We start from the raw sequence: 14,935 nt of genomic DNA, 5'->3' as shown, positions 1-14,935 counted from the left end.
ATAGAACTTAGATAATCATGTCAAGGAGATGTGTAAAATGTAGCGCTTCGACATCCTCATATGCGCGTTTCTTCCTTAATCCATTCCTCTTCGTCTACGCCTTCTTGTTCTTCAATGCGTCCAAAAACTCCTTTGGTGGTTGCTGCTCGTAACCCTCTGGGTTGTTTTCTGTCCACTTCCACAGGTCGGCGCAAGCGTCTTCCAGTGTGAACTCGGTCTTCCAGTCGAGCTCCTTGTTGGCAAGTGTGGGGTTCGCTGTCAGGTCGAGCACGTCACCCTGTCTCCGCGGCGCAACCTCGTATGGTAGGTCGCGTCCCACAACGGTGCTGAATGCCTTGATCATCTCGAAGACGGTCGAGCCCTTTCCGGTACCCAGGTTCCATGCCTTGACACCGGGTTGTTGCTCGCGCAGGTAGTTGAGCGCCTGGAGATGGCCTCGCGCTAGATCAAGGACGTGGATGTAGTCGCGGATCGCTGTGCCGTCCTTGCTCTTGTAGTCGTCACCAAAGACGAGGAGCTTCTCGCGCTTGCCGATCGCAACTTGCGCCAACAAGGGGAGGAGGTTGTATGGCACGCCCAGAGGGTTCTCGCCCATGATACCGCTGGGATGCGCACCGGCGGGGTTGAAGTACCTCAGCAGCGCGGCGTTCCACTTCTTGATCTCCTTGTCGTCCTTGCCAGCTTTCTTCGCGTTGTTGCGCTCAGCTTCGATGGTGTCTGTAATGGCACCCTCGATGGTGGACTTTGTGCGGCCGTATACGTTGGTCGGGCCGATGGGGCAGTGTTCAGGGATGGGGATCATGTTGGGGACGCGCGTCGCATCGCCGTAGACGGTCGCGGAAGAAGAGAAGACGATGTTTGTGACATTGTGCTTGACCATGGAGGAGAGAAGCGCAATCGAGCCGCCAACGTTGACGCGGTAGTATGTGAGGGGGATCTCGCCAGACTCTCCAACGGCCTGGGATTGTTAGTTCAACTTCAGCCCGTAGTCGAGGAGCGGACGCACCTTCAGAGCAGCAAAGTGGATGACATTGTCGATGTCTGGGTTCTCCTCAAACACCTTGTCGAGCGCGGCCTCATCCGTAACGTCGACTTGGTAAAAGGCAGGTCGCTTGCCGCAGATGAGCTCGATGCGGTTCACGACTTCTGGGGAGGAGTTGTAGAGGTTGTCGACGATGACGACCTTGTAGTCTGCCTCGAGGAGGGCAAGAGCTGTGAAGGAGCCAATGTAGCCGGTTCCACTGCGCCGTCGTCAGTACCAATTGAGCGTGATGCTTTCGCATAGCTAAATGGAGGGGTGGAGGGGCAGCTTACCCGGTGACGAGAACAGATCCGACAACCATTGTGAGAGCTTAGAATGTGGAGAGAAGAGGATGTGGCTGGGGCGGTTGCTCTTATGCGATCGCAGACTTGTGTTTGATTGCGAGGTTGCAGATATATAAAAACGCGGCAGCACGAGATGCTGGGTTCATGGGCTGTGGCACTAGTGGTGGGAGAAGAGCCGCGTGCGGATAGATTTCCAGATATGGCAAGCGTTGTCTGGCTGCCTTGTGCCATCGCCATGTATTCTGAAATATATATGGCATTCTGGATGTGTGATCGTGTTCATCTGCTCTGCTAGAAGGTACCCAAGTGTAGCAGACGAAATGTACGGGTGGACCATGTCACAGACACAACCCGTCCTCTTGTGTTGCTCTACTGTCACACTTGGGTAGACCACATCACAACTGTAGACACAAAGCCATGTATGGACGAGTATGTCAAGTTTGGTAGCGTGTTGTTAGAGCAAGGGACTGTGGCATGGTGGGCCGACTGCGGGTGGCATCGCCTGGCAAGCCGTAGATCACAATAGCAACCCTTACACTCCAGAGACGTTGCGCGGGCTTGACAAGCCACTCCCCGTCCTCAAGCTACATGCACCAGTCACAGCATCGCTGTACGACATACCTTCCTCTGACTAGAGTTGGGTGACGCAGGTACATGCGAGACGGCGAAATAAGCGTTGTGGCTCTCAGGGTCTCGTGCTCCGCTTCGAGCTGGGCCCGGAAATTTCATGCATCATCCATGTCTTGTGGTAGCGGAGACACTAGCTCCCAGTCTCTCTGATAGATGCTCCGTCTCTCCCAGCCTGCTATTCTTGCTCATGTCTGCTTGTGTCCTTTAGGAGTTAGTTTTTTGTGTCAAAGACTGCCATGTCACACACCGCCGGATTAAGCGCCTGCTCGCTTAACCTCCCGTTTGCGGTGGCTTCCGGACAGGCTGAACCCTTGCACCTCAAAGCGCGACCTCGAACTTTCAACAATCACATCGTCACCCATCAATACACACTGGAGAACATCGCGCCGGATCCTGGGAACATGATCGCGAGTCGCAAACTGCACACACACGAGCGCCAAAAGTTTTTTCAGCCAGTACGACCCTACGCCCGTTTTGCCGGCCTCGACGCGTGAGGGTTTGTCCACGTGTTTACGGACCCACTGCAGGTACCGTCACCAACAACACCGTCATCGCAAGTGTTAAAGGAAGAGTTGGAACATTGCTCGACGACGCGTTTGGGACCGCGCAGTCCGGACGCGAAAGAGCTGGATCACAGAACGAGGTGTAAGTTGGCGCGCTCTCCTACCCATGTCCTTGCGGTGTGAAAACGTCTCCATGCATATGAGGCTGCATGCACGTGTTGTCATGCTTCACCTTCATCCTCATCTTCACCGCGCAAATTTTCGTCGGCTGGCTGCAACGAAGCTACTTGCCTTACCCCTGTTTTCTGTTATGCTCGCCATTGTTGCGAGTCGGCCTCATCTCTTTGTTGCACCTTGTTGTTGGGCGGCTCCAGTCGTCCGCCTTTTCTTTCACAACTGGCCATCCCAGCGATTCAACTTCAAAACAGACAAATGCTCACAGAAGCTCAGCAAGAAACTCAGTCCCTGTCGTCTGTCCTTGGATTCGCATCTCCTGGCTCCACATCACTCTAGACTCCAATCGGGACATTGACAGACCATCGCCATGTCCCAACGTGCTAACGGTGAGGTACGCACACCTGGTGGGCGGAATCGCCGCTCAGACCGGCTCAGCGCAAAAGCAAACTCCGTTACCGCAGAATCAATAGTCACCAATGCCACAGCGTCCGCTGCGAAACGCACTACGACGACCCTGACCAAGGTCGCCAACCGCAGATCAAATGCCTACGGCGCGAGCGGTCGCATTGGAGCCCCTGACAAGCTTCCGGCTGCCCCCGCTACAGGTTTCACCCAGGCCATGGAAAGCCAGCTCGAAAAGTACGCCAATGGTCAGGATGAGGAGGAAGAAGAGGAAGAAGAAGAGGAAGATCACCGGGATGACAGCGCCAACGAACTTGGTAGCGGTCGTCCGTCACTCTCCGTCAAGAAAATCCCCAACAGCGGCAAGCTCTCGCCAGACGCCGCGCGCAACCCCACATCCAAATCAAAAGTCACCCCCGGCTACTCTTTCATCGATAGTGATGACTTCAGTCACAGCGATGATGACTTTGCAGCATCTGTCGGCAACACCACCAAGTCTTTTGGCCTTGCTCACGAGGCTGGCATGCTTGTCTCTCAGGACCCATTCGCCGGTGGACCCATCCGGGACGAGCCTAGAAGCTCACCTTTCGTCCAGCCTGCAGCACCAACCCGCCAGCCTGAACAAGCAGCCTCAGCCGCGCAAGATCCCTTCATCAAGCCTGCAGTACCGTATCGCAGGCCCGCCAGCCGCACAGTGAACGGAGCACGGACGCAAGGACCAACCCCGGTTCTGTCTCAAGGTCCTGTTCGCAACAAGACCCCGGATTCGACTAAGATTCCCAGTCAAGCCGAGAAGCCTATCAAAACATCCATCAACGATCAGGTGCGAACTAGGGCGAATGTGAAGCAGCCTGTCCGCGCTACAACAGCTGAAACCGAAGATTCTCTCAAGGAGCTGATCGCCGAAGAGCAGGGTAGGCTCCACCAACAAGGTCCGCCAGCACCGCAACTGCAGCGACAGGCTGAGCGACGTCGCCCTCACCAAAAAGACAGAGTCGAGCTCAACGCGTGGCTCGGCGATGTAGAGCCGCCTGAGTTCGACGAGCCGGCGTGGGCATGGAAGAAGCCTGTGACGTGGGCCTTTGCAGCGTTGGCTGCTTTTCTGCTATTGGGATGGCTGACTTCGTCCTACATGATGGCGACCGAGCACCCCGAGTCTGCAGCGCGGACACCAAATCTCCTGAAAGCCGTAGGTGCTCGTGTTGGCTATACATACGAATGGATCACAGATATTATTACTCCCCCAAGAGGTTCCACGGATGCTGAACGGCAAGTTCAGCTAGAAATAGAGCGCGCCAAAGCCTACAAAGAAAACAGCGAAGATCATTTCTTGTGGGGCCGCATGTCTAATATGGACGAGAAGTTCAGCAAAAGCACAAGGGAGATGAGGGCAACTCTTGAGGAGCTGAGACACGAGTTGCCGGATATGATGATAGTTCGTCGCAAGGAGGATGGTTCGACGGAGATATCAGAAGAGTTTTGGTCTGCTTTGCTTGGCAAGGCGCGTTCGACTGAGACGGAGGCGGATTGGCATGATTTTCTCGAAGGATCCAAGAAGAAGCTCCAAGATCTCCTCAACCCAGCTCTGCACCAGGACCGCGGCTACACGTCTACATGGCCTGAAGCAGTCACACGCGAAGAGTTCATCCGTCAGATTGAGAAGTCTTACCAGGACATGACCGTCCGAGTGGACAAGAAGATCGACGAGGCCATGCGAGCCCACAGCACCCAGTTCCAGACGATGGTGCAAGCAGAGACCCGAAAGACCATGATGGACCAGATCCGGCTCAATTCTCTAGCCCAAGCCAACCTCGTCGCAAACTACGAACACCACCTCACCAAACCCAACTACTTCTCCCCTGGCTTGGGCGCCATCGTCGAGCCCGACCTGTCTTCTGTGACCTTCAACAACAAGCCTGGTCGATTCTACGAGTTTGTGCGCCGCGTGACGTTTATGCCTGGACAGAACCCGCCGATGGCAGCGCTCACCAAGTGGGAGGAGCCAGGCGACTGCTGGTGTTCTGCTGGACAGAGCGGGACCTCAGCCGGCCAGGCTCAGCTCACAGTCCGACTCCCACGGCCTGTCATCCCCAAGCAGGTCACCATCGAGCACGTACCCATGAACATGATGCCGGCGCGCAACATCTCCAACGCTCCCCGCGACATTGAGCTCTGGGTCCAGACGGACGCGCCCATCAACCCCTATTACTCCCATCGCCAAATGGCATGCCACGACCCGCCACCGCACAGCATCAGTGGCCCCGCCTGGAAGTGCTTGGGGTCATTCAAGTACAACATCCACGCGTCGAACCATCTCCAGACGTTTGACCTCGCTGGCGAGCCGTCCGAGCCTGTTCGGAGAAGCATGGTGCGTGTAATTAGCAATTGGGGTGCTAGTCACACGTGCCTGTACCAGGTGAGACTACATGGGACGGACGCACAAAAGGACTTTGAGTACCCGGTCAGCCTAATGGATTAGGCCAATAATGTTTGGGACGAAAGCATGACGGCGTTTTTTGTATACCTTCGGGATTTTAACGAGTGTTTTTGTATACCCCACGATAGCACCAGAGCACTAGCAATTGTTATTTAATTTGACGACGTAATCCTGACTGCAATGGTTTGTGAGATTGTTGGCTTATTAAGTGACAGGCTCACTTTGTAGCATGAAATCTACCTCTGAACACTCGATATATGCGCGAGGCAGTACAATAACTTTTTCGTTCTTGTCTAATCAGACGCATCTATCGCACAACACCTCCCTTGAGAGTGGGGATGCTACACAGGCCGTCCTTGGTCCTCAGCTTGGCTACACCCGTCTTCTTATCCGCACCCTCGCCGCTCAACTGTGGCACGACACCGACGTCGAAGCCCACTTCCAGACCATCTGTTGTAGTGAAGCCCGGCTGGATCATCTCCCAGACCTTCTTCTTGGGGTTGAGTACAGGCTCAGGCTCGCCTTCCCAGCCCTCAAAGTAGACCCGGTCACCTGCCTTGCTCTCCTTGGGGGGATCCACCAGCTCGACTGGTCCCTTGTGGCTGTCCTCGCCCTCGGCGACGCGTGGTGATGCAGCGAGTACCATTGCACAGCTCTTGACACCGCGCATGGTGACGGGCTTCAGGTTGCACACGGCGACAATTTTGCGGTTCTGCATCTCAGCAAGGGGGATCAGGCCGTTAAGACCAGAGCATACTGTGCGCACGATCTGGCCTTCGTACTCGGAAGTGTTGTCTGTGCCGGGAGCGTCGCCGCATGCGATTGTGGATACGTAGAGCGAGTCGGCGTTGGGGTGGGTTTCGGCCTTGAGGATGTGGCCTACACGTAGGTCGATGAGGGCGGGGGAGAGAGGCTTCTCGACTGGCGCACTGTGATTGTCAGTTGTATACACGATCACGAGGGTTCGTGACTTACGCCTTCTGGGGCTTGGGCTGCTTCTCCTTCTTTTCCTTCTTCTTCTTCTCGGTTGGCGCACCCTCTGGAACACCGCCAGCTGCGTTTCCAACGACTGCGGATGCTACAGCGGAGCCAGCAGCCTCGGCCTTGCCCTTGGCCTTCTCGGCCTTGCTCTTGCCTGCCTGGCCCTGTCCACTTTGTCCTTGGTCGCCAGTCAGGGTAGTAGCTGTGGCACCAGACGCAGCGGCGTTGGCAGCGGCAGCCTCCTTCTCCTTCTTCTTGCGCTCCTTCTCCGCCTTTGCGTCTACCGGCTTGATCTTGAAGATGACACTGTCCTGGTCGATGTTGACCTTGTCGTCCAGCTTCAGGCCGAAGACAGGCGAGTTCTGGACAAAGTCGACATGGCGGACAATGTGGTGGTATCCTTGCTCTCCAGTCCTCTCCTCAGCACTCCACTTGGAGACGACCGGTGCGAGCTTCTGGTAGAGGGCAATGTCTGCGACGGAGGGCTTGGCGCCGAGGACGGTGGTCCGGCTGGACAGATGTGTGTTCAGTGACGACAGGCGCTCGGAGGCTTTCGCGGCGTCCTCAGAAGAAGAGGCGATGTGGGAGGCGGTGATGAGCCATTGGCTGAGCTCAGTCTTCTCGGCGTCGGAGTAGGTGACTTCGGGGAAGAGAGCCTGCGAGGCCTTGACAGCGTCCGTCTCGTCGGCAGCGTTGTTGGGCGCGTGTGTCTTGAGGAAGATCGCTAGAGTTTCGTCGATTGTGGCCATGGTGGGCAGTGGTGGGAAGAATCGCTGGAAAAAGTCGAGGGCAAGTGGTTGTAGTGGGGTAAAGAAATCCGCCGTAAAGCTGCTGGCGGCGGTGGTTCTCGATCTGTGGGGGGATCTGGGCAGTGCTAAAGAGGCTCCGAACGGAAAGTGTCTGGGCTGCGAGAATTGGGGCCGTCCGATGTGTAGTATGCGACAAAAGGGTGTAGCTGGTGGATAATGGCGAAGACGCATGATTCACGTGAGTCAAATTCAGGTCCGCCGTCACCGCGGGGCTCAGAAGCTTCCATGTCGCCGCACAGGCCATCGCGTTTGCCCAAGTCGCGTGTCCATCACATGCATCGCGTCTGCTGCATCTCAAGATGGCTTGATTTAGCATGAGGATAATTGTCGCTTTGCACCAGGAACCAATTTGACAAGATCGGTCTTTGCCTATACCTCGTCATGAGCTTCGTATACCCGGTCAGTGCCTCGACGTTCGAATGTCATAGACTATCCAACTGTCCTACGCCGACGATGCTGTAGCCTATTACATGCCTGGTAAAAGTAAGGAAAGTTTGGATGACGACTCGTTTGCTGCCTGCGCCCCACGTACCTAGGTATAACATGTCGAGCTCAGAACTCCTTCCCCGCAACACCATTCCCGCACAGCACCACCATGGCATCCGAGACATCACCAGACGTGCCCAAGGGCAGGAAGAGGTTCATTCCCCTGGGTAAGACACGTCTTCTCACACCGCAATTATGCCAGCTAATGCGCGACAGAGAACAATCCTGATGTCATGTCCGCCCTCGTTCACAAGCTCGGTCTCTCGGAGAAGCTTGCATTCCACGATGTCTTCAGCATAGACGAGCCTGAGCTACTTGCTTTTGTGCCGCGGCCTGCCCATGCTCTGCTCCTCGTGTTTCCCGTCAGTAAGACATACGAAAAGTTCCGCGTACAGGAAGACCAGGACAAGACGGAGTACCAGGGACATGGCCCGGATGAAGAGGTTGTCTGGTACAAGCAGACAATTGGAAATGCCTGTGGCCTAATCGGCCTGCTCCATGGTGTCTCCAATGGCTCCGCACGCGCTCATATCAGTTAGTAGTCATTCTACCAGATACCAGTTGGCATGCTAACAAGACTCCAGAACCCGACTCAAACCTCGCCAAGCTGGTCAACGACGCGATACCACTCAAGCCCATTGAACGAGCCGATCTCCTCTACGAGTCTGAAGCACTCGAGAGCGCGCATCAAGACGCTGCATCGGGAGGTGACACCGCTGCGCCCGAAGCCGATTCCGATGTCGACCTACATTACGTCTGCTTCATCAAATCGGACAAAAACCACCTTTGGGAACTTGATGGTCGACGGAAGGGTCCTCTTGACAGGGGCACGTTGGCTCCAGATGAAGATGTTCTCAGCGAAAAGGCTCTTGACCTGGGCGTGCGTAGCTTCCTGAAGCGCGAGGCAGAGGCCGGTGGAGGCGAGCTGCGTTTCAGTCTGATCACGCTTGCCGAGTCATTCTAGGAACGGCTAACCAGCTGTGGAGTCTAGAGAGTACACGAACCAGACCAAGTAGATTGGTAACGAATATCTTGAGAACAAGTACTGTGAGGCACGATATCGCTGCTACGGCTGTCTGCATAGATTCAAAGCATGCTTAGACCGTTTGATGTGACTCAAAACTCATCTACCTTTACTTCTCGTCCTTCCTTCAGCGGCAGATAGACCTTCTCCCATAGATCACTCCTCTCGCCAAGGTGATATGTCAAGCTGACATCTTGCATACCTGGCGACGGGGACGATTTAGGAGCCATGATTTCGAGTTGCGAGATGATATTCTCCAGACCCAAGGCCTTCCCGGTAGCTTGTGTACTGCCAGCTTCCAGCGAAACATGGACGATGTGGATGTGAAAGTGGTAGTATGTTGGTTGGTCTATCACCAGTCAGCGAGTCTCCCCAACCTCATCGTACGAACTTACAATGCACGTAGAGTTTGAGCTCATCCTTTTCAATCTCCGGGTACAACTTGACAGTTGCCTCAATCATCTTCTCCCGCATATGCTTAACCCACTCTGCCATGCTTTGTTTAAGATCCCTTACGCTCCATATGTCTCTTCGTTCGACCAGACCTAGCAGATGCAGACTACCCATCGTCTTGCGATCCCAGTTCAGATCCGGCAAGAGTAAGAAGCCTTCTTCGCCAGACTCCCGGTACATGACATCTTCTTGCTCAGTCCGACCCTCGAGAATATTGAAGATCCAATCCAGTGCGCCCTTTTCACGCTGCGCCTGCATGTACGGCCTCACATATTTCTGGTAAATCTCGGGCGTCTCGGTAACAACCCGCAGACGCTGCTGCTCGTACTTTTTTACATGTTTCTCTGTGCAAGGATAGATTAGATTCAACTTGAAGTCCGGAGGCGGGTTGTCATCGCTGGGGTTGGAATTTGCGAGGAACCAGGCGTAGATGTCGTTTGCACCGAGATTCTTAATGTTGCGCAGTGAGGTGGAAAAGTTGGATAGAATGCTGGGCTTGGTGTCGAAGGCGGCACGCTCAGCGAGTAGGAGAGCAGGTTTAGAATCAATGGTTCCGTAGAGGGAGATGCGGCGGCCGGCCTGATCCGAGTTTAGGAGGCGGGTTGGCTGGAATTTTGGGATCAGAGATTCGACGTGGGCGGCAACGTCTGGGGGTGTTGTGGAGGTCATTTTTCAGTCGTTTACTATACCCGACATCAGCACGATAACGCATCCAACAATTTTACGTGACTTTGCATATCCCAGAAAGCATGGCTGTCTACGTCATACTGAAGGAGCGAACTTACTAGACAAACGTGGAATGGCCCAGAGCACATGCAGAGAAGTCTCCCGCAATTTCGGGTGGATGTGGGGAGATTGATGCGAGATCACATGTCTGCGCGATCTCGCGTATCACTCCAGCAACCAATGAATGCGACCCTGATCAGCGCCAAGCAAATCGAATGAGGTCACTGAACCCAACCACCCCATCATCGCAAGCGACTATCACGACGTTGAGCAACCAACAACTGCCCATTATCGATCGCAAATACTCCAAAATGGCTCCCAGACGCAAAGCATCCGCCCCCGCTGCCAAGTCGCAGCAGTCGACTCTCGCATTCCACGGCACGACAAACAGGGTCACAAAGGCTGGCGTCAAATCGCAAGGCGCAAAGAAGAACATACTCGAGGCGAAGCTGAAAGACATCAAGCCAGAGGTTGCCGACATCTCAAATACTGAGCCGACAACAACGGAAGCTGCGATCATCGAGCAAACAGAACAGGAGGTCAAGGCGCAAGAGGTGGAGAGCACACCAGACGAGGACAGAGCACGGCGCATATCAGATGCAGCGATCAAGAAGTACTGGACCACAAAGGAGAAGCAAAGGCTTGCACCGCGGACGCACCAGGGAGGTCTGAGCCTGCACGACAAGATACTGAGGGAGTTTGACATGAGCGCGCATTATGGCGTAAGTTCCGAGTCCCCGCCCATCTATGATATGAAGTCCTCGACGTTGTAATCATGCGCTAACAAGATATGCGCTTGTAGCCATGTACCGGAATCGCTCGGTTGAAGCGCTGGAAGCGAGCGCAACGGCTCGACCTTGACCCGCCGATCGAAGTACTGGCGGTGCTGCTGCGGGAACAGGATGCAAGCGACAAGGACAGGATAGCTGTTCAGCGCTCGATCGTCGATGAGATACTGAATTCTAGGGCCGAGCTTGATGTATGAGGATGGGTATTAGCGCGTTGGGCGCAAACTGCAGCAAGGACGCCGTAGGAGCGATGCGCTTCTCGACGACCTATGCTATGAATACGAGCTTTGATACTGGCGTTATGCGAGGAGTTGGGCGGCATGGTTGAACAGGCGCACTGAGTGATTATGTGTAGCAAGCGGATGGTGGGCACGCGAGCATTGCAGTCTTGCAAATGAGCTACTAAATTGACGCAACCCAAGAATTCAATCTACAAATCCAATCCACACACCATTAGTAACACTTTGATAGTGCGTGCGAGAGAACAATTTTCTCCTCGTACGTCAGCATGCGTTGGGGCTTACACCTCACGACTTGGGTTTGCTCGGAACTACTGAACTAACAAAGACACCTAGTCCTGGTGTCGTTGCAGAAGCGATAAGGAGCGACATGGAGATGCGGGGTTGCGCAGTGGACACGGTGCGGTATGGCCGACAAACGGTGCTGGTTAGCATGCCATGTAGACTGCAGCTGGTCGTTTGACAGCAATTAGGAGGCTCCAGACTCTAGTATGCTTGGGCGGCTCCAGAGCCAAAAGACGCGGGGTCGATCGACAAAGGCTCGATGAAGCTCCAGACTTGAGCTCGCGTGTTGGGTGGCAATTGCTGAGCTGCACGGCAGTGGGGCATGATGCTGGATCCGCATGCGAATGGCGCACTAACAGCCAGCCCGATTCCACGCAGCCGGCGTCGTCCTTGTTAGCGGGCACTTGCTCACTATAGCTGCCAGTAGAGCATGCAGCGCGCACAGTGCGTCTGCCATATCTCCGCACGCATCCTTGCGAGGTCCGCGAGACCCACCCATTGGCATCCTTATCGCCCTTGCAACAACTGCGCCGTGATGCTGCCGAATCCCAGCGGCTGTCACGAAGCCGAAACTGCTATTTCGGCTGCCCGTCGTGCAGTGCTGTCTGCCCCAGCCAACCACAGCCGGCCATGGAGCAAGCGTTGCATGGTGGCTGCACCATGAAGCCGGGCTGGGTGAATTAAAACGGCGCCTTGTCGAGTGCTTGGGATGGTGAGATAGCGGGGAACCACTAGAGACGCCCATATCATTCCTGTGGCTACAACCTCCATCGACGCCCCTCGCCCCTCCATGTTTCTTTCTTCCTGCTCGTTTAATCCAATTCCTCCCATTCCCCTCATCGCAGCATGACTACCGCCGCGCTTTAGATTCACTCTTCCGCAAAGGGCCGCGACTTCTCCACGGCTTCGTGCTTACCTCTCTGGCCCCGGCTGTTGATCAACTCAACAACTAACGCGCCGTCTTACCCAAACTTTCAACACGTAGGTCCCACGCCCGAAGCTTAAGACGCCGCGTACTTATCAATTGCCCGACAGACTACTCCTGTCACTCCTGCTGTGCTCTGGTAGTCTCCTGACCCCTCCGCTGCATCTCTCTGATTGGGAAGGGCCATTGCTACTATAGAGGACCTGCCAATTGACTTCTCGCCCTCCTCCCACGTTACGCGCCTTCGCTCCATCTCAACCCCAGGCCTTGGACTTGTCAACATGGCCGCTGCTGTCGCCAGATATCCTTCTATGCTCGGTCGTTCTTCGACACCTCCACCGCACCTGTCGCTCAACACCTCTTCTCGTGGTACGCCGACTGCTATTCCCAACAAGCACATCCCAGAATGCTCCCCCGGCGGACTGCCCGCAACTCCCCCAGCATCGCCGCCGCGGCAAGACAGCCTCATTGAGCAGTCGTCCATCACATACCCGCCAGATGCTTACTGCTCGTTGTACTCGGATGACCCGCCCGTGTACACCATCACGGCGGATCGCATGGCAGAGGCCTTGGAGCACACTGCAACGCAGCCGCTGCCGAACCCCGACCAGGTATTCCCATGGATGCACGGTCTCCATTCCGAGAACCAGATCCAGCTTGCCTTCTTCTCGTCTCGTCGCAGAAGCGGCCGAAAGGTTCCCAGGTGCATTCGCAGCATTACCGTTGTCAAGACTGGTGGAAACCTGTCGTCTTCCAAGCTAAAGGGCGCAGTTGCACCAGACGAACTACTGGAATCTGTGTCTTCCGACACACCCAGGTTCATGGAGTGTGACCCAAAGGATGGCTTTTCTGTGCGCAACTTCCAAATCCAGGCTTGTAAATTGGCCATGGTTTCGGACATTATTGTTTACGGCGATCACAAAACCAATCCGCAAGACACCGTTGCGCTCGCTCAGAAGATTTCCCAAGCTCAGAGGCAGTACGAAGCGAGAAATGGATTTCCGCATTGCTTGTTCAACACGTTCATGCTTTCAGATCCTTTCGCGTCTATGCAAGAGAAATACCCAAAGCTTGTTGCTATTAATTCCGCAGGTGACATGACGGGAGAGGTTGCTGATTTCTTCTACTGGGAGCGATATGAGATGAGCGCAATGTCAAAAGCAACCGAGATCAGCAACAATGTTTTCTTAGGGCCTACGCCTGATCAGGCACTGCATCCAGACTGTGCGGGCGAAGACGCTTATGACATGCTCATCGAAGCGACCGATCTTGCACATGTACCTGAATCACGCTCACTACGGGCTCTGCGAATGGGTCTTGAGCGGGTCCACCGCAAATCTACCCTGCACATGGAGTTCCCATCGTCAGGAAGCATCATGCCTCCTACGTGGGCGCACGGTGAAGTCGATGGTCTTATGGATATGTGCAAGTGGATGTACGAGCTAGCGAACCCGCAAGAGGTTCGGCGGTCGAAGCGCAGACGAGAAGAAGAAGACGAGGCCATAGAGATGGACGACATTGCGGCGCCGCGCAAGTTCCTGATACACTGCACAGACGGCTATACCGAGACGACTCTTCTTGCTTTGGCCTACTTTATGTATGCCGAAGGCCTGCCTGTTCACGATGCTTGGATTCAGATGCATCGCGAGAAAGGCCGCAACTTCTTTGCATACCCCTCGGACGTTGCGCTCCTGACGGCGATACAGCCCCGGATCCTCCAGGAGTCTCCTCGCTTCAACCAGAGCATTCTGAACATCTCAGAACCACGCTGGCTGTCGAAGCTTGATGGGAGCCTACCCAGCCGTATCTTGCCATACATGTATCTTGGCAACCTTGGACATGCCAACAACCCGGAGCTCCTCCGCGCTATCGGCATCACACGCATCCTGAGCGTCGGAGAAGCGCTTTCCTGGCCGGAGGACGTCACGAAGAAGCTTGATTGGCCCGCAGAGAACTTTTTGATGATCGACCGAGTCCAAGACAATGGTGTAGACCCTCTCTGGGGCGAGTTTGAGCGCTGTCTCAAATTTATTGGTATGTGTTGCAGCTCATGGTGCGGGTTCTCAACTGACATCTTGTAGAAGCAGGGAAGCAAGAGGGAGGCGCGACGTTGGTACATTGCCGAGTGGGCGTATCACGCTCTGCGACCATCTGCATTGCGGAAGTTATGAATGAGCTGGGCATGTCTTTTCCCCGTGCCTAGTAAGCAAACTGCGAGCTCTTTTCCGACCATAACTGACGTCCCTTAGCTGCTTTGTCCGGGCGCGACGACTTAATGTTATAATCCAACCTCACCTTCGATTCACCTACGAACTACTCAAGTGGGAAGAGTACCAGCGCCAACGACGCAACGAGCCTCTTCGCCGCGACCTGGAGTGGGCAACTGTAGCGCGTGAGATTGCTCTTATGAACAAGCCCTACTCCAGATAACGACTTCACGACCTTTCTGCTCGAAATGACTTACGACGACACGACTCGTACTTGTACGACTACCCTGCCGACTACCCTGCCTTTAGCCAGGCTTGTTCTTATCTTTGTGTGCGATATACTGGTGTTTGCGGCCGCTTTTGTTCCTTCCTACTCTCTTTTAATACTTGCGTGATTTGTACGCGGAACTGCGGCTCATGGTTTCTGTATCTGCTGTCTGCTGTCTGCTATCTGTCATTCTGGGTTACGGGCTCGATGTCGATGAGTATGGGGTCAAAGGGCCAAGGGCATCTCTCATCATTCATCTTCTCGATTCA

The 14,935-nt window shown here is 54.8% G+C and overlaps 7 protein-coding genes across 7 annotated transcripts; 4 read left to right on the top strand and 3 right to left on the bottom strand.

Moving 5' to 3' along the window:
• Window positions 1–94: 94 nt before the first annotated feature.
• On the bottom strand, window positions 95–1,343 carry J4E82_002293 (uncharacterized protein; the record flags this gene model as incomplete). Its single annotated transcript, XM_051728594.1, has 3 exons — window positions 95–958; window positions 1,007–1,241; window positions 1,315–1,343. The coding sequence occupies 3 exons, from the start codon at window positions 1,341–1,343 to the stop codon at window positions 95–97; spliced, it is 1,128 nt and encodes a 375-aa protein (XP_051591545.1).
• Window positions 1,344–3,003: 1,660 nt separating this feature from the next.
• J4E82_002292 (uncharacterized protein) lies at window positions 3,004–5,517 on the top strand (the record flags this gene model as incomplete). The annotated part of the gene is made up of 1 exon (XM_051728593.1): window positions 3,004–5,517. One exon carries the CDS (start codon window positions 3,004–3,006, stop codon window positions 5,515–5,517), a length of 2,514 nt encoding a protein of 837 aa, XP_051591544.1.
• Window positions 5,518–5,782: 265 nt separating this feature from the next.
• On the bottom strand, window positions 5,783–7,205 carry J4E82_002291 (uncharacterized protein; the record flags this gene model as incomplete). Its single annotated transcript, XM_051728592.1, has 2 exons — window positions 5,783–6,404; window positions 6,451–7,205. The coding sequence occupies 2 exons, from the start codon at window positions 7,203–7,205 to the stop codon at window positions 5,783–5,785; spliced, it is 1,377 nt and encodes a 458-aa protein (XP_051591543.1).
• A 655-nt stretch (window positions 7,206–7,860) lies between these two features.
• Window positions 7,861–8,715, top strand: J4E82_002290 (uncharacterized protein; the record flags this gene model as incomplete). Its single annotated transcript, XM_051728591.1, has 3 exons — window positions 7,861–7,918; window positions 7,968–8,285; window positions 8,336–8,715. The coding sequence occupies 3 exons, from the start codon at window positions 7,861–7,863 to the stop codon at window positions 8,713–8,715; spliced, it is 756 nt and encodes a 251-aa protein (XP_051591542.1).
• A 152-nt stretch (window positions 8,716–8,867) lies between these two features.
• J4E82_002289 (uncharacterized protein) lies at window positions 8,868–9,897 on the bottom strand (the record flags this gene model as incomplete). Its single annotated transcript, XM_051728590.1, has 2 exons — window positions 8,868–9,124; window positions 9,171–9,897. 2 exons carry the CDS (start codon window positions 9,895–9,897, stop codon window positions 8,868–8,870), a joined length of 984 nt encoding a protein of 327 aa, XP_051591541.1.
• Window positions 9,898–10,169: 272 nt separating this feature from the next.
• Window positions 10,170–10,727, top strand: J4E82_002288 (uncharacterized protein; the record flags this gene model as incomplete). The annotated part of the gene is made up of 1 exon (XM_051728589.1): window positions 10,170–10,727. The coding sequence occupies one exon, from the start codon at window positions 10,170–10,172 to the stop codon at window positions 10,725–10,727; it is 558 nt and encodes a 185-aa protein (XP_051591540.1).
• Window positions 10,728–12,472: 1,745 nt separating this feature from the next.
• J4E82_002287 (uncharacterized protein) lies at window positions 12,473–14,621 on the top strand (the record flags this gene model as incomplete). Its single annotated transcript, XM_051728588.1, has 3 exons — window positions 12,473–14,225; window positions 14,273–14,393; window positions 14,441–14,621. 3 exons carry the CDS (start codon window positions 12,473–12,475, stop codon window positions 14,619–14,621), a joined length of 2,055 nt encoding a protein of 684 aa, XP_051591539.1.
• Window positions 14,622–14,935: the final 314 nt, after the last annotated feature.

Source organism: Alternaria postmessia, assembly GCF_024291825.1.
Source record: "Alternaria postmessia strain BMP 2775 chromosome Unknown scaffold_9, whole genome shotgun sequence".
Lineage (NCBI taxonomy): Eukaryota > Fungi > Ascomycota > Dothideomycetes > Pleosporales > Pleosporaceae > Alternaria > Alternaria postmessia.
The sequence above is the reverse complement of the archived record's forward strand: the minus strand, read 5'-3'. Positions and strand labels throughout refer to the sequence as shown.